The sequence below is a fragment of the Drosophila mojavensis genome, unplaced genomic scaffold, assembly GCF_018153725.1.
Source record: "Drosophila mojavensis isolate 15081-1352.22 unplaced genomic scaffold, ASM1815372v1 contig_74, whole genome shotgun sequence".
Lineage (NCBI taxonomy): Eukaryota > Metazoa > Arthropoda > Insecta > Diptera > Drosophilidae > Drosophila > Drosophila mojavensis.
In genome coordinates this window covers 8,529,586-8,549,233 of record NW_025318899.1, presented here as the reverse complement: position 1 = coordinate 8,549,233, position 19,648 = coordinate 8,529,586, and the positions used below count along the sequence as shown (strand labels likewise).

The 19,648-nt window shown below is 39.8% G+C and overlaps 3 protein-coding genes across 32 annotated transcripts in view; all 3 read left to right on the top strand.

Annotated features, from left to right (window-relative positions):
* LOC6581829 (protein phosphatase 1 regulatory subunit 12B) overlaps window positions 1-8,867 on the top strand; it is a 30,108-nt gene extending 21,241 nt beyond the window's left edge. For 15 of the 28 annotated variants that reach the window (XM_015162078.3, XM_044010093.1, XM_044010101.1 and 12 more), the window contains 5 exons: window positions 3,172-3,314; window positions 3,620-3,710; window positions 4,263-4,349; window positions 5,572-6,493; window positions 7,548-7,655. In XM_015162078.3, the coding sequence (XP_015017564.1) occupies window positions 3,172-3,314; window positions 3,620-3,710; window positions 4,263-4,349; window positions 5,572-5,688 (438 nt within the window). In that variant the 3' untranslated portion in view covers window positions 5,689-6,493; window positions 7,548-7,655. Of the gene's footprint in view, window positions 1-79; window positions 175-1,940; window positions 2,312-2,635; window positions 3,040-3,171; window positions 3,315-3,619; window positions 3,711-4,262; window positions 4,350-5,571; window positions 6,494-7,547 lie in introns of those variants that run through there. The other 13 variants (XM_044010095.1, XM_015162085.3, XM_032731363.2 and 10 more) reach the window with 6 other exon arrangements.
* A 1,396-nt stretch (window positions 8,868-10,263) lies between these two features.
* LOC6581828 (clavesin-1) lies at window positions 10,264-14,567 on the top strand. Its single transcript, XM_002007514.4, has 3 exons — window positions 10,264-10,496; window positions 13,168-13,910; window positions 13,978-14,567. Coding segments are annotated over exons 1-3 (999 nt in total). The 5' UTR covers window positions 10,264-10,495; the 3' UTR covers window positions 14,233-14,567.
* On the top strand, window positions 14,346-19,280 carry LOC6581827. 3 transcript variants are annotated; one of them, XM_015162074.2, is made up of 7 exons: window positions 14,346-14,434; window positions 16,914-17,209; window positions 17,354-17,457; window positions 17,517-17,661; window positions 17,736-17,928; window positions 18,112-18,278; window positions 18,582-19,280. In XM_015162074.2, the coding sequence occupies exons 2-7, from the start codon at window positions 16,961-16,963 to the stop codon at window positions 19,194-19,196; spliced, it is 1,473 nt and encodes a 490-aa protein (XP_015017560.1). In that variant the 5' UTR covers window positions 14,346-14,434; window positions 16,914-16,960; the 3' UTR covers window positions 19,197-19,280. The 3 variants fall into 3 exon arrangements, with proteins under 3 accessions (XP_015017560.1, XP_002007549.1, XP_043865699.1); XM_002007513.4 differs by lacking the exon at window positions 14,346-14,434 and adding an exon at window positions 15,852-16,182; XM_044009764.1 differs by lacking the exon at window positions 14,346-14,434 and having other exon boundaries at window positions 16,752-17,209.
* The last annotated feature ends 368 nt before the right edge of the window (window positions 19,281-19,648 follow it).

Sequence of the window (19,648 nt, the reverse complement as noted above, 5' to 3'; positions counted from 1 at the left end):
CTATTTCTGATCGTGCGCCAAGTTTTTTTCGGTTTTCGAATAAAACATTTCAATACTTTGCTTGGCTCGCTCAGTTGAGTTTTATACGGCTAACGTAACGGATCAATAGCCACTGCAACAGCAATAGCAACAATTTTAACAACCACAAATTCAAATTAATTTATTATTTTTAAAGTAAATCACAATTAAATACGGACGAGTGCTTTGAGTTAACCTAACCACAAGCGTCTGTCAAATGTGTCAAAAGATATTTGCAATATTCTCGCTATCAGCTTACCAGAGACCTGAGATCATCTGAGACTCTAGACTCAAGACTCGTGACTCTTGAGAGTCGCCACAAGGGGGGGCAAGTTGTATGTGTGTTGCCAGTTGTTGGTCTTCAATTGAACAAACGTCTTGCTGTTCCCATATTTGGAGTATTGCGCACAAATTTCGTTTTTTATTTCATTTTTGTTTTGGACATTTCAAGTTTTTTGAGTTTTGCTCTCTATATATGGTCAAATATTTTGATCAGTTTTTAATTTGATTGCATTTGTGCGCGTGTTAAAGGTTAAAGTTGAAAAATCATTGCATTGAAGCAACTATTTAACAAATGTTAACAATTTGCACAGAAATTTATTGCTATTAAAAGTTACATAGAGGAGCTCATTATTTAAATAAAAGAATTATTCAATTCTAATATTATTTATTGACTTTATAAGTCTGTTTATTAAGCAATTCAAATATTTTCTTACAATATTTCATTTAAGCATTTTTGAAAACATTTTTATTATTTCTAAATCATTTCATAATCCCATAGAACTTGCCCCCTGATCTTGGCATCAATTTGTTTCAGTGCCGTGAATTGTTTTTTTCAAGAAATTTTTATCTGCCGCATTAGCCAAGCTAAATTGTAGAATTACTACAAAATTGTAAAAAGTCTGGTCGTAAAAACACAAACTTTTCCATATTGTTGCAATAGGTCGTAAAATCATTTTGTGTCTGGCATCGAAGCTTCATTCATGGACAGAAACTAAATTAGCTTGAGATAGCTCGATATATATGAGGAAACAGCAGCCGACTCATAAATTAAATGCACTCGACATTTTGATTAAATGAAACGTCGTTGTACCCTGTGATACAAATGGGATTGGGTATGCTGTGTGTGCTAAAGCTTAGATAAAGAAAATTTTGAAAAATCAAATTCGTGTGCTATAGATTATTTTAGAAAGTATTTGCATCGTAGACTTTCATTGCATATATGTTTACAGGGTATTTCTCAGTTGCATAATGCTTGTTAGCCTCTTCAGCTAGTTAGCCCGCTGTTTCACTCTCGCGTGGGTGAAGCATCATCATCACTTAAGGCATTAACACCGCACAGTAAATAAACAGAAAACGCCAAGGCGTCTCCTGCCCATAGATTAGTGCCTTTTGTATGTCTTTTCAATATTATTATAAAATTTATGTAGGAACAAACACAGCAGACCTCCCTAAACATAACCAAAAACACACTCGCGCACACTCTCTCACACACACACCTTGGGGAAACGATTTTTCTACCGCAGTGCGGCAAATTTAAAACAGAATGTCAAAATTTATGTCTTGACGTCATTTTGTTGATCGATTGAGCATGGGAGGGGATTGAAGTGCTGGCGGTTTAGTTTTCCACATGTCAATATTGCGTTTTCCTTTTCGAATTCAAAGATCGTTTCACTTTATACAGCGAAAATTTGTTTGTTTTTCCACTTTTGTTTATGCCAAAAGAAGAAGAAAGAAAATGAAATTCAGAAATTGTACAAATTTCTAAATGGAAAATTTTAAATTGCAAAAGTTCTGCTGATTCGGTGCGCTCTATGCTCTGGCAAGCTGTTTGTGAAGCGTAATTGCAATATAGCGGTGTCGATTGATAAATGAGTCTCTGTGGGCTATTAAGCATATACTAAAGACCGATTTCTTTATAGCTAGCCTCTGTGCATAGATTGAGAGGGAATTAGTGAGCTAATAGTGCACGTCATGTCCTTTCGCTCGAGATCGCGCACTCAGGCGCCGCTGACCAGCCGACGGCGTTCGCTCTCCTCCAGCTCCCGAATGGGAGCCTCGGGTGTGGGGGGCAGCAGCTCCTCCTCGGCTGGCGGCTACAACTACAATGGCAGCAGCTACAATTCGCGACCCCTCAGCACGGGCTACTATCCGAGCAGCAGTACTGCAGGCAGCAACGGCAGCTACCAGAGCCCCTACACCAGCATCTATAGCTCCCGCGAAAGCCTTTACGGAGGTGGCGGGAGCAGTGGCGCGTCAGGGCGTGGCTCGTCGGGCAGCTACTATACAAATGGTAATGGGAGCAGTAATCGCTATGATTACATCAAATATCATCAGGCTTATCAGCCGCCGTCAGGCAGCTGCTCATCCGCTTCTACATGCTCATCCGGAGGCAGCGCCTCCACCGCCAACTCGAACTCAACTAAAAGCAATCATAGAAACGGCAGCTACTACCAACTGCACCAGTTGCAGGCTTCTTCAGGCAATAACCAGAATCACTACCACATCGTAATTAGCAAGCATAACGGCAATAGCTATGGCAAATCTAAAGCGTCTGCTCTTTCCAACTCCACTTGCCCCACTTCCAACTCGTCCACTGGCTGCTCGAATACCACAGCCGGCGGCGGTGGCTATGAGAGTTCGCGTTATGGCTATCCCAGCGCCTCGGCATCCAGCTATGGCAGCGATCATCGTTATGTCAGCCCATACTCTAGCAGCTATGACAATGGCGTGACCACAGCCTCGCTCAGCTTTAAGTCACCTGGCCTGAGCTCCTCCAACTCGTTCAAGAGCTCGGCCAGTGCCAGGCTGCTGAAGACCAAGTCATTGTCCACATCCAACAGCAGCCTCAACACGGGCAGCAGCACACCGACCAGCGCGGGTGCCACGGTGGCAGCCATTGCAGCCACGCGCAGCAACTCCCTGCGGGAGCAGGAGCGCAAGTCCCGCAATCGTACGCGATCCCGCAGTGCGGCTCAGCGTTCGATCAGTGCCTCATCGGAGAAGAGCGAGGGCTATGAAGTAAGCAATTAGGTGAAATGTTCTTGAATGTTGTTGCAGGTGGTAAAACTATTGATTATTATTAGTTAATATTATATATAAGTCTATTTAGCAAAGATTGGATTTCATAATTTTGTATATTTTGCTTTGCAGAGCGGCAGCGAACGTACCTCACGCTCGCGCACTGGAAGCACGGCGACAGCGAGCACCGGCAGCGACTCAAAGAGCTCCAGCAACAGCGATAAAGCGGAAAACGGCGATGGCATCGATTATAAGGCGCTCTGGGAAGCGGCCAAGTAAGTATTACTAGGAGTAGCCAGAGCAAGTAATATGAAGAGCCGTATATTATGGCCGTCGTCGATCTGTAAGACTGAGGGTAAACCATCTCAGTGTATTAGAAGAGAGCAGAGAACTAGTTCAGAAAATGAATATGTAGTCACTACTGAAAGAGTCATGGAATTGTTTCGTCTTTTATTATGAATTCACATCGTAATCTATATGTAGGATGTCATTAGCTGTTCGTTAATTTGTAATGGGTGACTCCATTCTACAATCTCTTTATACATATGACTCATCTCTCTATCTCTCATCTCTGCTTTAGATTGGAGAACGACAAGCTCAAGCAACTGCTCAAGCAAAAGGATGAGGAAGCGGTGCAGACGCGTGCAACGCTCGAGCGCTTTGCCAATGCCGTAAGTAAAAAGCCCACTAACATGCCACGCCCACTACTACAACAACAACAAGTACTCAATAAATGAAATACGAATTAGTATTTTGTGAAAACAGCAAACAGCAAATACCAATCAAAAACAAAGAAAAACTCTCAGCAGTAACAAAGAAAACAACGCACAAACAAACCACAGCTCAATTTCTGCCTAACTCTATATGCTGCCCGTCTGTTGGGGCCTAGCTGTGATCTCTTTCGCTCTTTTGCTATCACACACACATACATACACAGAGACACACACATTCACACAAAGAAATTTTTCTTATACACTCTCCTCTTCATCAACCCAGCAAAATATTACTGAGTTGCTTTAGGACATGGCTCAGATCAAAATTTGTGCTTGCTTGCCGCTCGCGCTCTGTTTCTTTCGCTCTCGCTCTCTATCCAAATGTTAAACAACACTACAACTGAACAACAGTAACAGTAACAGTATGACACGATACCGTTATCCCACATGCTTTAGTATATTGATATGCAAGACCAAACGCCAAAATTTGTTCCATTTCCACATTCGCAGACCACTAAAAACTCGCTCTCTGAGATTGAGAAACGTGAGAGAAGAGCTATGGAACGCAAGGTTTCCGAATTGGAAGAAGAGCTCAAGGTAATTACAAATGTGTTCCAAATCCAAAACATTCCCCAACGCCCACCCACCGATAACAGTTAACAACGTCTCCTGCCTGAATGCTGTTTGCAATTTGATTTGATTTCAGTTTTGTTTTTTTTTGTTAATGGTATCCCAGGTATCGCAACCCGTTTCGCTAGATACCATCCATTCCGGGACTGTTTTGATTTCTGATTTCTGCTTTTGTTTTATAATTTGGCCGAGAAAGTTTTATAGTTTATTTATTTTTTTTAATTTAAAAAATCCTCACTTCTGCCGCATGTTGAACGAGTTGGCTAATGCGGCCCTCTTCTGATCTCCCCTGCTTATTTTTTTGATCCCCCACCTAACTGTTAATTTCCCACTGCAATAACCCTAACACTATTTCTAAAGCAATTCTGTTATAGCCGCACTCCGTTTCGATTTCCCCCGACCAATTGTTTCGCACCCCATTTAAAGACGTCCCGATCGTACAGATGCTACAGATCGTATATGTATATTTTCATTATCTCTCGCTTTATGATTTTGGCCACTTTTGCAATTACGACGGCACCGTTGCGATTGTTTATAATTTCGTTTATTATTTGTACTAGCGATAGAGCTGCACATACATAAGCTGTTGCCTTGATTAATTCTTTGTTTTTCTTGAACCACCCAACCGATATCCAAAACAACAATCATCTGTATAATATCATCTGCATACATGCATCACCAAAACATCTCATTGTGTGTTTTGTTTTCGTAGAACAAGAAAACTATTCATCCATATCTCATTGTCTCATTGTTTCATATGTCCATATTATCTCATTCTCATTCTCATTCTCAATCACTCTCACTCTCTTTGTCGTCACATTGTCAGCCATTTGTTGTTATGATTTGGTCACACACAATCCATGCGTTATACGTTTACCGTTATACGTTTACGTTTTACGTTACTCATTTGGCGTGCTCTTATTTTTTTTGGCACGCCATTCTCTTTAATATTAACGCAATGCGCTCATTTCAGAAAAATACGCTCACTCAAATTTTGTTTTTCTTTTTTCTCTCTTCCCACGCGCGCCTCATCCATCGAATCGAAACGAAACGAAATGTATTGAAAAAAAAAAAAAAAAAAAACAAATACGAAAAATCATATTTATATATTTATACAACAAACGTACCACAACTGTTGTGTGTATCACTCTCTGTTCTTCTTCTTCTACTCGCTATTGTGTCGTTTTAGCTCTTACAGAAGCTAAAGACTGAGAACGACCGACTGCGTGCCGAGAATCGTGCCCTCACGCGTGTCGTCTCTAAGTTGACAACATCGGCCCAAAGTCAGCTGGCTAAAAGCAAATAGGCAACAGTTAACAGTTCACAGTTTACAGTTACTTTGCCCAGACTACAGCAAAGAAATTTAGATACATGCATACATACATATAACTAAATAAATATTAGAAAACAGCAAAATCAAATATCGTAATCGTAATCGCAATCGCAATCGTCATCGTTATCGTTTCTATATATGCATACATCAATATACACCAAACAGCAGTACACCAAGAATAGTTAAAATTATTTATCTAAAAGATACTCGGACACCACCATTTGATGTGCTAGCTAGCGATCAATTAATCAAATAAAAAACTTATTAGATTCTACTATTATCATTATTATTTAAAAAAAAATAAAATTATTATTAAAGAAATAATTTGCATTGTTATATTGAGAGCAACATGTAACAATAATTGATTGTATTCTAGTTTTAAAATTAAGTTTACAACAACACTTTTTGCGAGGGGCAACTAAGCACTTTTGCATAGCCTGGCACTACTGTTTTATAAGGCCTGAAGCTCAATCGATATAATACTATATATACAACACATACACTTTAGCTAATGAATTTGTTAATTGAAGCCACTCAGTAAAGATATCGCTGCAGCATATACATATATATCATAGCACATACATATATCCACAAAATATCGCATATACTCGTAATCAAAATCATCGCAACTTCAAGGATTGTAGACAAAAAGCTCAACCAAGGCTGACCAACAACAACAACAACAACTCTACTACAACAGCAACAACAACAATATTAAAGGGTCGCAGCACCATCAGCACAGATCTAGTATATTTTCTTATATGCAATGCGCTTAACGGTAATTGATCCACACTTGCACTGAGAAGAAAACCTGCATCATATATATGAGCTGACTGTTGTTTTGTTGTTGTATAATACCAATAAAATATATATATCTATATGAAAACAAATAGCTAAACTAAATTTTCTAAGCCAAACTAGTTATAATATTGTTTTATGTGGGGAGTGTTTCAAACGTTGTGTTTTTTTTTGCAAAATTCTGCTCCTATTGTCTTACACATAGAATATTGGATTACTTGACAGTTTTGAAACACTCGGCTGTATATATATACATATATATATTTATATATACCTACTTTATTGTGTAACTATACTTACTTTACTCTATGACAAAATTGTTCCCTTGTTGTTAATATTGTTAAAATGTTTTTGCCAAACAAATTTTATATACTCATGTGTCTGTGTGTGTTTTATCTCATCTATCTATATCTATATGATAGTTATATCAGAGTTACGATAATAAAAGTTTGACCATTTGTAATTCCTTGCAAAAGGCTGTTTATTGTTTGTTGTCCTTCTCTGTGCATATACCAACACCTTTGTCAGTTAGACGAAAATGTGTTTCTTTGTTCTACATTTGGCAACAGGAAGCAAGCGTCCATATCGTACATGTGCCTCACACACATATAGAAGCATCTATAAGTTTTTTTAATCTTAAGTCTGTTTCGTTTTCTTTGTTGGGTTGTTGTGCATGTTGCTGTCTGTTTTCCTAGGGCGTTCAGTTCCAGAGAGATGAGGTTCTAGATATAGATGTCGATATTGATATACATATAAGAATATGTATATATCTATATCTAAGTGGAGTTATGTTTTAACTAATGTTTGTTTGTTGTTCTTGTTGTTGCTGAGTTGCTTTCAACTAAATCGCATGATATATATTTTATATATTTTTTCCTTTATAGAGAAGCCATCTAATATACATATACCCCCTCAATTCTATTCTTTCAATGTGCTGTTGAGCTCCTTATTTTTTGTATTATTTATAATTGTTTTCACTAATTTTGTTCAATTTTCTTTTACTTTCGCTGCACTTTCCACCAATCCAAATCCAGCAACTCGATGCCTACAAATCGGACAACGATCGCCTAAAGGAGGAGAACGCAGCGTTGATTAGAGTAATTAGTAAATTAAGTAAATGAAATTATGTCTTAACTTAAATGTACTCCAATCAAGAATAACAAAAAGAAAAAAAAAAAAGAAAGAAAAACAAAAACAAATCAACATCAACAAAAAGCAAATTCAACAAAATTGATATAAAAAGCAAAGAAGAAAAGTTCTGTTTAATATTATTATAATTATTATGATTATTATATTTTGTGTGTTAAGGCATTTAAGAGCAAGTTGGGAACCATGTTTCAAAAATCGTTGAAAATTGTTTGTTTTCTTTTCTTTTTTTTTTTTTTAAATCTCTGTCTCTCTTCCAAATTGAATATTATATATAATATATAAAGAAGTTGATGAATGGAGCGTAAATTTGATTTCTATATATGTATACAAGAAACAAAATAGTGAAAATTATAAACATCAAAAAGAAAAGGAAAAGTTAAGTATAGATTTTAGATGTTGTATAACGGTTAATTTCAAACAAAAAGAAAAATCTTTACGAAAAAACTGAGAAACATATTCATCAAATGAGCCCCTAGTTACAGATTAGTTTAACTACATACACATATTGCATACATATAAAAATATATATTTTTCATATATACATATAAATTATATATACACACACACCATACACACATACAAAAAACTCATACAGCTAAAAAGTAAGAAATTAAATTGTTTGTGAGAAATGTTTTTGAAAGCATCCCACGCAATGTCAACGTAATTAATTTATTAAAGCTGTAATTGTTTATAAAGGAGAAAAAAAGAAGAAAAAGTGACGAAAACTTAACTCATTTAGCTATAAATTACAAATTTTGTAAACAATCAGTGGATATTCATATGAGAGTTATGCATATGCAACAATACAAGAAATATATGTATATATGTATATTTCGAATGTCTTATATATGTATATGTATGTAAACCATGGCGCTACAAGTTGTATATATCGATATATATATATACTCCTAAATGTATGCTACAGAATGTTGCATATGCATATAGAAACTTGATTTAAATCATTATGTTAATTTTAAGTTGTTCACTTTTTGGAAACGTATTATATATTGTCGTACTATACTTATTTGAATTTCGCCTATATATGATTATTGAAAATTCGTTTAAGAGATTTTTGTGTTACTCGTGATGAAACGACAAAGCAAACAAACTGAAAAAAGAAAACAAATAAGTGAATTGTGTAATATGTAAAATTGTGAGAAAAAAATATTCAAATACGAAACTTAATAAATGTGATCGCAAAGTAATTGAAAAGTGTATTTCATTGTTAGTGATTTGAGAATCATAGTCTGAGCTGTGAGATGTTATACATATATGTATGTGTAAATTGGCTGAACTTGTTTATAAATTAAAAAGAGTACATTGGTTTGTGACTCATCGTTAGCTAAATATAAATGTTAAGAGGGAGCATGAGTTATATAGAAAATTATATACTTAGATTGACGTCATACAGCTAGAGGACTTGAACAAAGAGAGATCCTCTGTCACTCAGAGTCTAGTATAAAGGGGAAAAGAGCTGCGTGAACTATTGAGTAAGTTTTGTAATGCAAACAGTTTGTCATCTTTTCTGTCAAAAATATAAATTATGTGATATACAGTCGACTTCTCAAACTTTTTGCATAAAGATAAATCTCAAACAGATAGGAAAAGCACAATCAAGTCTAACAAATGGGAATAGCTTTGCCATTTATCTATAGCCATCAATCTACATAAATTATTATAATGTTTGTAAATAAAAAAAAAAATAAGGTACATCTATTATTGGACACATTTAGTTGCGCCAAGTGAAGCGAAATGATGCATGAGAATATTTGCTGTACTTATTGAGGCAATGACATCAATGGACGGATTTGAACAATTATTTTGCGATTATTTGAGATATTTTAAATAATGATGCAAACTGCAGAGTCCAACCAAAAAAGGTCGTTATTAGTCAAGAACAAGAGTCAACTACCTCTATCTAAAACATCTTCTGCACAAGAGGCAGCACAGCACGTGTAGTAATAAAGCCGTAAGAGCATACTATCAGAGGCTGACGTACTGCGGGATATTTGGCTGACTTTAGTCTCTGAACAGTATACAGTTTTGGGCAGAGCTATAGGCTACAAGAGGGGTTAATGGAAATAACCTTTGATATGGGCAATTAAGAAATCAACGTATAGCATTGCAGGTGTAACTAAAACGGGTACTAACTGAAGTAATTTTAGAGCGTAAAAATATATACTCTATATGTTGACATAGGTATCTCTGTCTATATATAATTATAGCTGACGACGAATTTATGTTCTTATTATTATTTCTCGAATTATGTTAATGCATGCAAACGTACGTCGCCTGAGTGTGTTTAGACTTAAGCACGCACTGTTTAGTGGGGGCTTATTGATAATTTGGCCTCTGATGTCTAACCTGGTTAAAAATATAAAACGTAAAACAATAGAGCGCACGTCATCATAGACCAGGAATAGAAGCAGGAGAAGCTATATTTAAAGCACTCGCACTCGTTTGGCCCACGGTGCGTTTCGGCTGCTCAGACGCCCGTCCAAATGTCACTCGACTCAATGTTGTGTGCGCCGCCAGCTGCTCAAAAGCCAATTGAGTGGAAGTGCGTTGAGCGCGGCTTAAATAACTTTTCAGTTAGCCAAAAAGCGGCAGTTTCGCTCAAAGCGTCTCTACGTTCACAACGTTCGTCGTCGTCGTCGGCTGGGCCAAAAAGTAGAAAGAAAAAAAAAAACAACTTTAATTTATTTAAACTGGCCCATTGCAACGCCGCGGCGCACAAGTAAACCATATTTATATAAGTTTTTGGCGAAGTTGTGAAATTAAAGTGTTTTAGCCAAAAACGCGCAAGCCATTCAGTTTGAAACGGATATCTAAAAGTGAGTTCATGTTGCATCACTTACATAATAGGGGAAAGGATATGGACAAGAAAAAAACTCACACCTACACATACAAGAGAAAAATACAAGCAAACACGAAGCAAAATTGAAGCCGAAGAAAAACTTTCGCTTTCACCGAAGCACCGCATGGCTTGAGCTTTTCTCAAGCTTCAGTCGAGTCGAGTTTTATTTTTTTTCGACTACTATGCTGTGACATCTGTGCGGATTAGATCAAATATCAAACTGAAGTTCTGGGCAATTATTAGGCCTGTTCTTGGCTTTCACTTTCAGTTTGGTTACACAAATTTCGTCAAGTGTATTTATTAATCGCTTATGTAATTTGGTATTTCTGCATATCTGCGATCTGGTATTGGCCAATAGCGGCGGTGCGATTGCTCAACCGACAAGTCAATTAAAATTACGCGCTAGTTGGTAATACGCTATACGTTAATAGTTTGAATGTTAAGCCAAAGGCCCGTGCGGCAAGGCCAACGCCATTAAAAAAAGTAAATAAAGCGTACGGACACAGAGCCTATGCAATCAGCGTCTATGTGACTTTTCAGTTATGAATACCCATATGTATATAGATACAATTGTGTGTGTATATAGACATAGCTCATATTCATTGATATTCAGCGGCGATCACAGTTTAGCAACTGCAGTAACGGTCACACTCTTGTGACCTCGCTGTACGCACACCATTCGCATACAGACCCCCAAAAGAAGAGTCGACAAACATTCGACATTTCATATACAATGTGCCTTGGGGGCTTTTATATAGAGTTCCCAATCAATAAATGTTATGAATTCGTACAGTCGAACGTGTTGAGACTTGACAATTAACACTTTCAGCTAATGAATTGTGTATTTTCTAATGATGGCGATTCATTCCGTTGCATTCTAATGATCGAGAGATTACGTACTCGCCTCTTACAGCGACTTGTAGAATTAGTATTCATGTTAAAAGGTTTCCCCTTCAATGACAAAGTGTTAAATATTAGTTTAGCTGCAGTAGATTTCTTAAGTGGGAGGCTTAATGTGAACTTACATCAATATCCGGCATATGCGATTCGAGCTAAAGTTTGAGTGAATTGTAAACCTGGAGTTGAAAGCTCTGCCCCAGCCAGAAACTCGTTTCGAGTGTCTTCCGCTCTTGCACTCTCGCTCTCCCTCTTTCTCTATCGCACGCTAGCTCACTCTTATTTTTGGCTGCTGGCGCTTTGTTGCTGTACTTGAGTTTTGTCAGATTTGATGTTATGATGTAACCACGAAGCTAATTGGCTGAGCGGATGCAGAGAAAGAGCGAACAAAAGAAAACACAAATTGCACGTCGCAAAGCTCAGCTTGAAATGCTCGCTCTCCGTTTCCCGTTGTTGCTTTTGCTGCTGCGGCAGCTGCTGCTGCTGTCTCCTGTAGCGCATATGGCCATATGACCCAAAAACGCAATCGTCAATAACTACACACACACATATATATATGTATATACATACACGCCCATATGTACATGGGCATGTAAACTGGGCATAGTCAAAGCAGGGCATGTTACGAATTTCTGTTTTATTTTTTTGTTTTTTCTTTGAGCAGTGTCAAAGCCCCGCACTCTTCCTCTCAGCTCACATTGAAATCTGTGTGAAGGCCATGAAAGTGAAAAAAAAACATCAAATAAAACTTGATTTAACGCCGTCCACTGTTATGGCCATCGCTTTGGGAGTCTGCTCATAAACAGTTTGTTGACCAAAAACGGTTCGTTTTCTTTCTTTCTGTGCTGTGGCGAGCCAATTAATATGGCCATTAATACTGCGTAGAGGCAATGCTTTATATATCTCAAGTATATAGCTTCAATTGACCATGTTCAAGTGGCCACTGGCCAATGACAGATACAGTGCCTGCAAGCAGTTGACAACTGCTGCAGGTGATATAATCTTCTGCTGCTCTGTTGCCTTTATCTCTTCGCTGACCTTCGAACCAAATGGGCTTTTGAGCATGTAGAAATTTAAATAAGCGATCGTATGATGTGCTCGAATCGGTGTTCATATGCAAAACGAACTGTCCCTTCATTTTGGGTCATGGTCAATGGACCGGTAGATAGACAAAAAGAAGCCAACAGCCAGCAGCCGATCACCTGTGGATGTGGCTCTGTCTATGGCTGTGGCTGTGGTAATTTCAGCCAGATAGATATCAGCAGCTCTCTATTTAATCGATGCTTTGGTTTTTTTTTTTTGTTTCAATTTGCCAACTCTGAAGCTGATAATCATATGCAGATACATAGATGTTTTGACACTAACTAATGCGCGGCAGCTGCTACCCACGCAACATTGATTGCCGTAAAACCCAACTCAAACTCACAGGCAAAGCCAATGACCCAAGTTTAAGAGAAAACAAACTTGAATGCAGGTGGGCCTTAATTGTATCTGTGTACCTACGTCTGTGTGTGTGTGTGTCTGTGTGAATGCTGGTTAATGTAGGTTAGTAAACAGCAGTTAATACTCAAAGTTCGATGAATTTTAACATTTAGCAACGGCTTCTGTGGCTGACCAAGGCCAACTACACAATTAGTACTATTCGTTGTATACACAGCGTATACGTAATAAATCGTTTTTAGTTTCTTTCTGTATACACTTTAATTGGCTTTCAGCAGGTATAATAAACATAATTGTATTTATTCTTGCAGTGCTGGAAACTGAGGTGCGACAACAACCCAAGCTCAATGGATCCTCATCCAATGACAAGGACTTTGATCCGTATGTTTGCTCTCTGAGCCCTGACTTGAAGGCCGTGGCCTGGGAGGAGCTGCACGAGGATGAGAATATACGGCGACAGGCCTTGGCTCAGTTCCGCGAGTGGATTGCCAAGCATCCGCACATCAAGAAGTGTCGCACTGATGCGATCTTCCTGCTGCGTTTTCTGCGCACCAAGAAATTCTCAGTGCCCGCAGCTTGCGAGATGCTCGAGCGCTATCTGACCATTCGCCAGTTGTATCCCCAATGGTTCCAGAAACTGGACATCAATGACCCGGCTATCAATGAGATCTTCGATGCTGGGTATTTGGTGCCGCTGCCGCAGCGCGACTCGACCGGGCGTCAGGTGATCTTCTCGGTAGCCGCCAAGTTTGATCCCTACAAGTTCACATCGGTGCAGATGGCGCGCGTGCACAGCCTGATCTGTGAGTCGCTGCTGGACGAAGAGGACTCGCAGGTGTCGGGCTATGTCTATGTGAACGACGAGAGCGGCATGAACATGGGCTTCGTGAGCCTCTGGTCGCTGACCGATCTGCGCAGCATCATGAAGTGCATTCAGAACTCGACGCCCATGCGCCACAAAGAGACGCATTTCGTCAATATTCCCCACTATGCCAATCGCATCATTGAACTGGGCGTGTCCATGCTCAGCGACAAGCTGAAGAAGCGCATCATTGTAAGTCAAGCTGGTTTTACATATATATATTTTTATCAACTATATTAAACAACTACTTCTTCGACAGGTGCATAAGAACGTAGAAGCTTTGAAGACAAAAATGGATCCAGCCATTTTGCCCAAGGAATACGGCGGCACTGTTCCCATTGCCGACATGATACGCGAGTTCAAGGCGAAGCTGCTGCAGCGCCGCGCTGCGATCCTCGCCTTGGATGACATGCACATCGAGATCACCAAGGAGGCGGCCAACTTTGCGGGCAACGACGTGGGCGACATTGATGCCGGCGTCGTGGGTAGCTTTAGGAAACTGGAGGTGGACTAGTTTTAATGTCCAGTTGGGCTTTAGATTAGGCTAGGCTAGGTCAGAATACCATTGAGACATTTGACAACACACACACACACACATACACAGTCGAAAGGCAATCAAAATTTATTCGCCTTTTGGCAGCATAAATCCTAAATTATAAATATACAATTATTTACGGCCGGAACTGCAGCATCAAATTTGGCACAGACATAGACAGGTACCGGAATCTGAAGTTGTAGTTAATAGTTGTTTCTAGTTATATACACATACACACATACACATACATATTCATGCACACCTCTATTGCGTGCATGTATGCTATTTAAATATACTTATTTACCTTGTTCAAATGACTGTCTTGATTCTTTCTATTGCTTGCCATAAAGAATTCGTGTTTATTTCAGATTGCAGACGTTGCTCAAAGAGGTACGTAAACAGACGTTTATGTTCCTAGAATATGTACAACTGGCAATTTTATTGTATTATTCTGACAAGAAATTCATTAACATGGAATGAAATTTAGACGAATTTTCGACAAATTAATATAAAGTGGGAGTCTAACTCAATCTGGAATTTCTTATTGCAATTGCAAAAGTTCTCACCAACTGTTGTTGTATGAAACATTATAACCATATTAAGTATAGACTTATAACATATGTTTAGCAAACATTTTTATTGTTACCTTAAAAGGAAATTCAAATTTTTTCCATATTTAATTTTAATGGTAAACCAACTCAACCTTAAATTAAGGTAAACTTTTTGGAAGTGGAAAGTTTTATAAAGAATTTCGATTAAAAAAAACTACAATATTTTATTGCTCAACTTAAGTACCTAATCAATTTAACGTCAATCTAATCAAAATGTATACCTATTAAATATGCTGTTAGTCTTAATATAAAATTTTGAAATACGGAGTGGCATTTTTCAAAGATGTGGCATATTTATAGTTGATGTTTTTGGCAAACATTTTGTCAAAAAAATTCCTTAAAGCTTAAAATCAATATAGATAAAAACGGTTATAGCAATATGTAGGAACAAATGAACTCTAAATGAGTGTACCACAAAAGAGATTCTATATAGATGATAGAAACACGAACATAATTATGAAAAGTAAACCTATATAAAGTCTTTAATCTACAAAATGAAGTGACATTAAAACCGTTAAAGTTTTGACCAAGTTATGAATTATTAAACTATTTAATGTAGATCGCGGGAAAATAATTGTTGTTGAATGTTTGAAGAGAGAGCTGAGATCTCGACGACACAGAACTTGTTTGATCCATCGTAGCGCATTAGAGAGTCGCACAAGCTCAGTCGCTGAGAACTTTTGTTGTGCCCATAATTGTTGTTGCAATGCGATAACGGTGACACAGACGACGACAACGTCGACGGTGAGAGAATCTTATTGCATTTTTGAGCAAGAAAGCAACGACAATCAAAGCTCGAGGTACGAAAGCGTAAAGTTCATGTGCTTGTGTGTGTATGTGTGTGCTTAAGTATGCTTGCTTGTACTCAATGTTTATATGAGAGAATGTGTGTGAGTGTACAAAGTGGCGAGAATGTGTGTCGGCATTATGATTGTGTATGGTTTATTATTATGACCGCATACGAAATAATTTCCAAGTTTACATTTCAGTTGAGCGTTGGATCAGCTGGAGAACGGAGAACACAGAACGCGAGCGCTGAGCATTGAGCAGCGATCGTGGAGTGGCTAGCGTTGATCGTTGATCATCTCGAGTTGTTAATTGTTGCGCTTTGTGACCGTGCTAAATGTTTCGCTTTGTGGCCCGGGCTTAGGCATGTCGACATCAGTTGCCGCCGCCAGTGGTTGAGCAATTGCAGAACATAGACCGACACAGTTATTCTATGTATATAAATAGTCTGACAAACGAGGTCTTCTTTAAACTCTGTCTTTGACTTTCTCGCTGCTACACTGTGTATTGTCGTCGATTGTATTGATAAAGTGTAAGTGTGACAAGCGCCACGTGCGGAACGTTCTGGCGGTATACGGGGTGTATGCGCAATATTAATAATGTTAGTCATCAGCTGTGCGTGAGTGTGTTTGTGTGCTTGTAATTTATTATGGGGTCAAAGACTTTTGGCCAAAATCCCCATCAGCTAATAAACAGCTCAGATTCTAAAGATAATGCCCGCATGCATATTGTATTCATTTGCATATGTAAATGTGTGTGCTTTCGTTACACATGTGTGCATGTAAGCTGAACAACCTGCCAGCTGCATGTCAGCAGCTAATTCGCTACTGGGCACTTGCACGGCACGAGCAGCTGCTCTCTGAGCACTGCAAGAGAGCGCTGGCGCTAACAGACGGTGAGCATTTGGAGCGAGGCGAAAGCTTTGCCGCGAACAGCTGTTTGAGTGAGAGCTTATCCAAACGTAGCTTTTAACTGGCTTGCGCTCAGAGCATGTGATAAGTGGAAGGCGCACTGGAAGCACACGCATACACACACACATACATACATATATGCAACTACTTCAATTACAATTGAGAGTGTGGGAGAGACAGAGAGCGCGTATGTGGCAATTGAGCATGGGCGGTCGAAGTAGCGTTGGCGTCTCGCGTTTCGTGTTTAGCGTTTATCAATACGGAGTACGAGCCGTAGATAAGAACTCTGAAATCATTTATATAAATTGAATTATCACCTCTTCCTTTCACACATTCGTATGGAAAAGCACAGAAGACAGCAGTGCAGTGCAGTCGAGCGGCGGCGTTAACTGGAACAACATGAACAAATTGCGAACTCTGCTGCCGGGCCAGCATGCCAAAGACACATCGCGCAATTCGGTCGCCCTGGAACCGGAGATTGGCTTCCAGATAACCATTGAGACGCACGACCCAAAGGAAGGCAGTCAGCAGAGCTTTTCGGCCTCAAACAGTACGGCGGGAGTGCCCGAGTTGAATGTGCACCTGATTGCGGCGCGACACCTGCCTTCCCTATTCGGCTTCAAGATCGTGCAGGGCTATCTAATAAAGGTAATTAAAAGCTTTTTGTCTTTAGCCTTCGATTGTATTTGTTTATTTAGAGTGCGAATGAAAACCTGTCTGAAGAAATACTATATAAATATTTTATATATATATAGACTGCATAAAATTGATCGCATTTTCGATTTCTTGCAGGTTAAACTGTTTCCCGGCACAAAGCGCTTGGATAGCAGCGTTCAGACCAACACATGGCCCAAGTTCAATGAAAATTTCAAGTTTCCTCTAGTGCCAGACATTAAGTAGGTATCTCGTGATGGCATCAGAATCACATCTACTTAGATCTCTTTTCTGCCAACAGGCCATCCCTGAAGCATGGCTCCGCCTTCTCCTCCAGACGCCAGGTGCAGAGACGCGCGAGCGGCGACATTTCCGCACCTGAAGAACTTTTCGCCGGCCAATTTGTGGTGTTTACTGTATATGCTCTGCTGGAGCTGCCTGCCGCCGTAAGTCAACAGTTGCTGTTGTTCTTTTTCGTCTAATTTGTATCTATGTAGGTTAAATAAATAATGCCTTTCAGAGTTTCAATCGATTCAACAAGACCTATCGCTCCCTAAAAGATAAGAGCTCCACTTTCGTGCAGCGGCTCTCCTCCGGCGAAGTCCAGACTGAAAATGGGTCAGCGCAAAAGAATGGAAAGAACAAGAAGACAACAGAGAATCCTAGAGATGCCATGCCACCGTTAACAATAAGTGAATCACGTAGAAATATAGGTATGTATATACTATTTATGATATAAAGTAATATGACTAATATTATCAAAAGGCAATGCATATAGTATTTATAATATAAATTAATATGACTAATATTTTAAAGTATTTCATTTGATTATAGTTTACTGATATACATATTTACATTCCTGTTAAATTTTCCATATGTAATTTGATTTGCTTTAGGCTCCGTCACTTGCTATCTGGAGCCGAAGCTGTTTAAGCGCAATTCTCGCACCGGCTGCTATTCGACTGAGGAGCTCTGGCTGCCCATTAAAGACATAACCACAACCGTTTCAAAAACAACGCCCAGCAACAACAACAACAATAGCAGCAGCAGCGGCAGCAACAACGTAAGCTATCAAAACAAACAAGTTGACAGGCAGATTCGACCAAGACTTGACTCAACTTTATATGTTTATAAATATTGTACATGCATACTATGTACATGTGGATGACAGCCGGGTGTCGAGTGCATAGCTTCATAACTTAGACGAGCATAAAAATGAAATTATTATGTGCATTTAATGTGGCCTAGAGAAAGTTGGCCAAAAGTAAATTGCGATGACTGCGTAACACACTAGACAAACATATACAGAGGCAACGAAAGCAGAGACTGACCCTTGACTCGCTGTTATTTTGTTTTGTTTTTACAGCTCACGAATGCGCCTAAGGGCGTGGTGGAGTTGGCGCTGGAGGTGCGCGATCTCAGCGAGAGCGAGGGCATGGGCCCCAGTCCACAGCCCACGGAGACGAAGGACATTCCAGTGGCGGCTGGTGCCAACAATTGGCAGCGCATGACAGCCGAGGTGAAGCGCAAGATGGGCATCAGCAATGTGGGCAATGGCGCGGGTGGTCCGCTCATGCTGCGGGTAACGACTTCGCGCATGCGCTGCTCCAACAAGGTCAAGGATGAGCTGGAGGCAACAGCCGGCGGCGGCGTCTATGTGAAGACCACCGTGTTCGAGCACGGCATCTATGTGGATGCCTGGAAGTCGCCCGTGTTCTTCCCATCGCTATCCACCAAATGGGACGGCTCTGGCGGCGATGAGGCGACCATTTGTATGCCATTGCGCAGCCTGGATCAGCTGGAGAATATTGTGATACGCATTACGCTGGCGACGAAGCTGAAAATGGCCAAGAAACTGGTGCTGGGCACGGTTATAGTCAGCGGGGCTAACAACGCCTCCGAATCCGGCATGGAGCAGCTGCGTCTGCTGCGCGAATCGCCGCTCAATGAGCGCGTGGCCACGTGGCACTGTTACCACTAGCTAAGCTATCCTATCCAATTTTAAGAATAGTTCCAAATCGCAGTTTGTGTTTAAGTACATATATGATTAAATTTATATGCTCAAGCTTGTTTTTATTGTTATTGAAATAGTATTTGGATTCTCCGTTAGGCGCTGGTTTATGACCATGGCCATATTTAGGGACTGGCTACGGAACCAGGTCGACGCTCTAAGCCATTTCATGCTCAGGGGTTTTCACACTTTTTGCGCAGTATTCCCAAAACCAACGGCGAACGTCTGTGGCCCACTGTGCGAGCGCTAAAAACTGTGTGTGTGTGTGACTCTCTTGCTGTGTGTGTGCGTGTATGTTGCGAGGAAAATAGTCGCTGGCAGCATCGAACGCAACGTTTGAAGCGCTCGGCGTTGGCGTTCAGTTCTCGAGAAGACGGCGTCGCGATCGGTTGGTTGTCTGTGTGTGTGCGTGCTTTATTTGG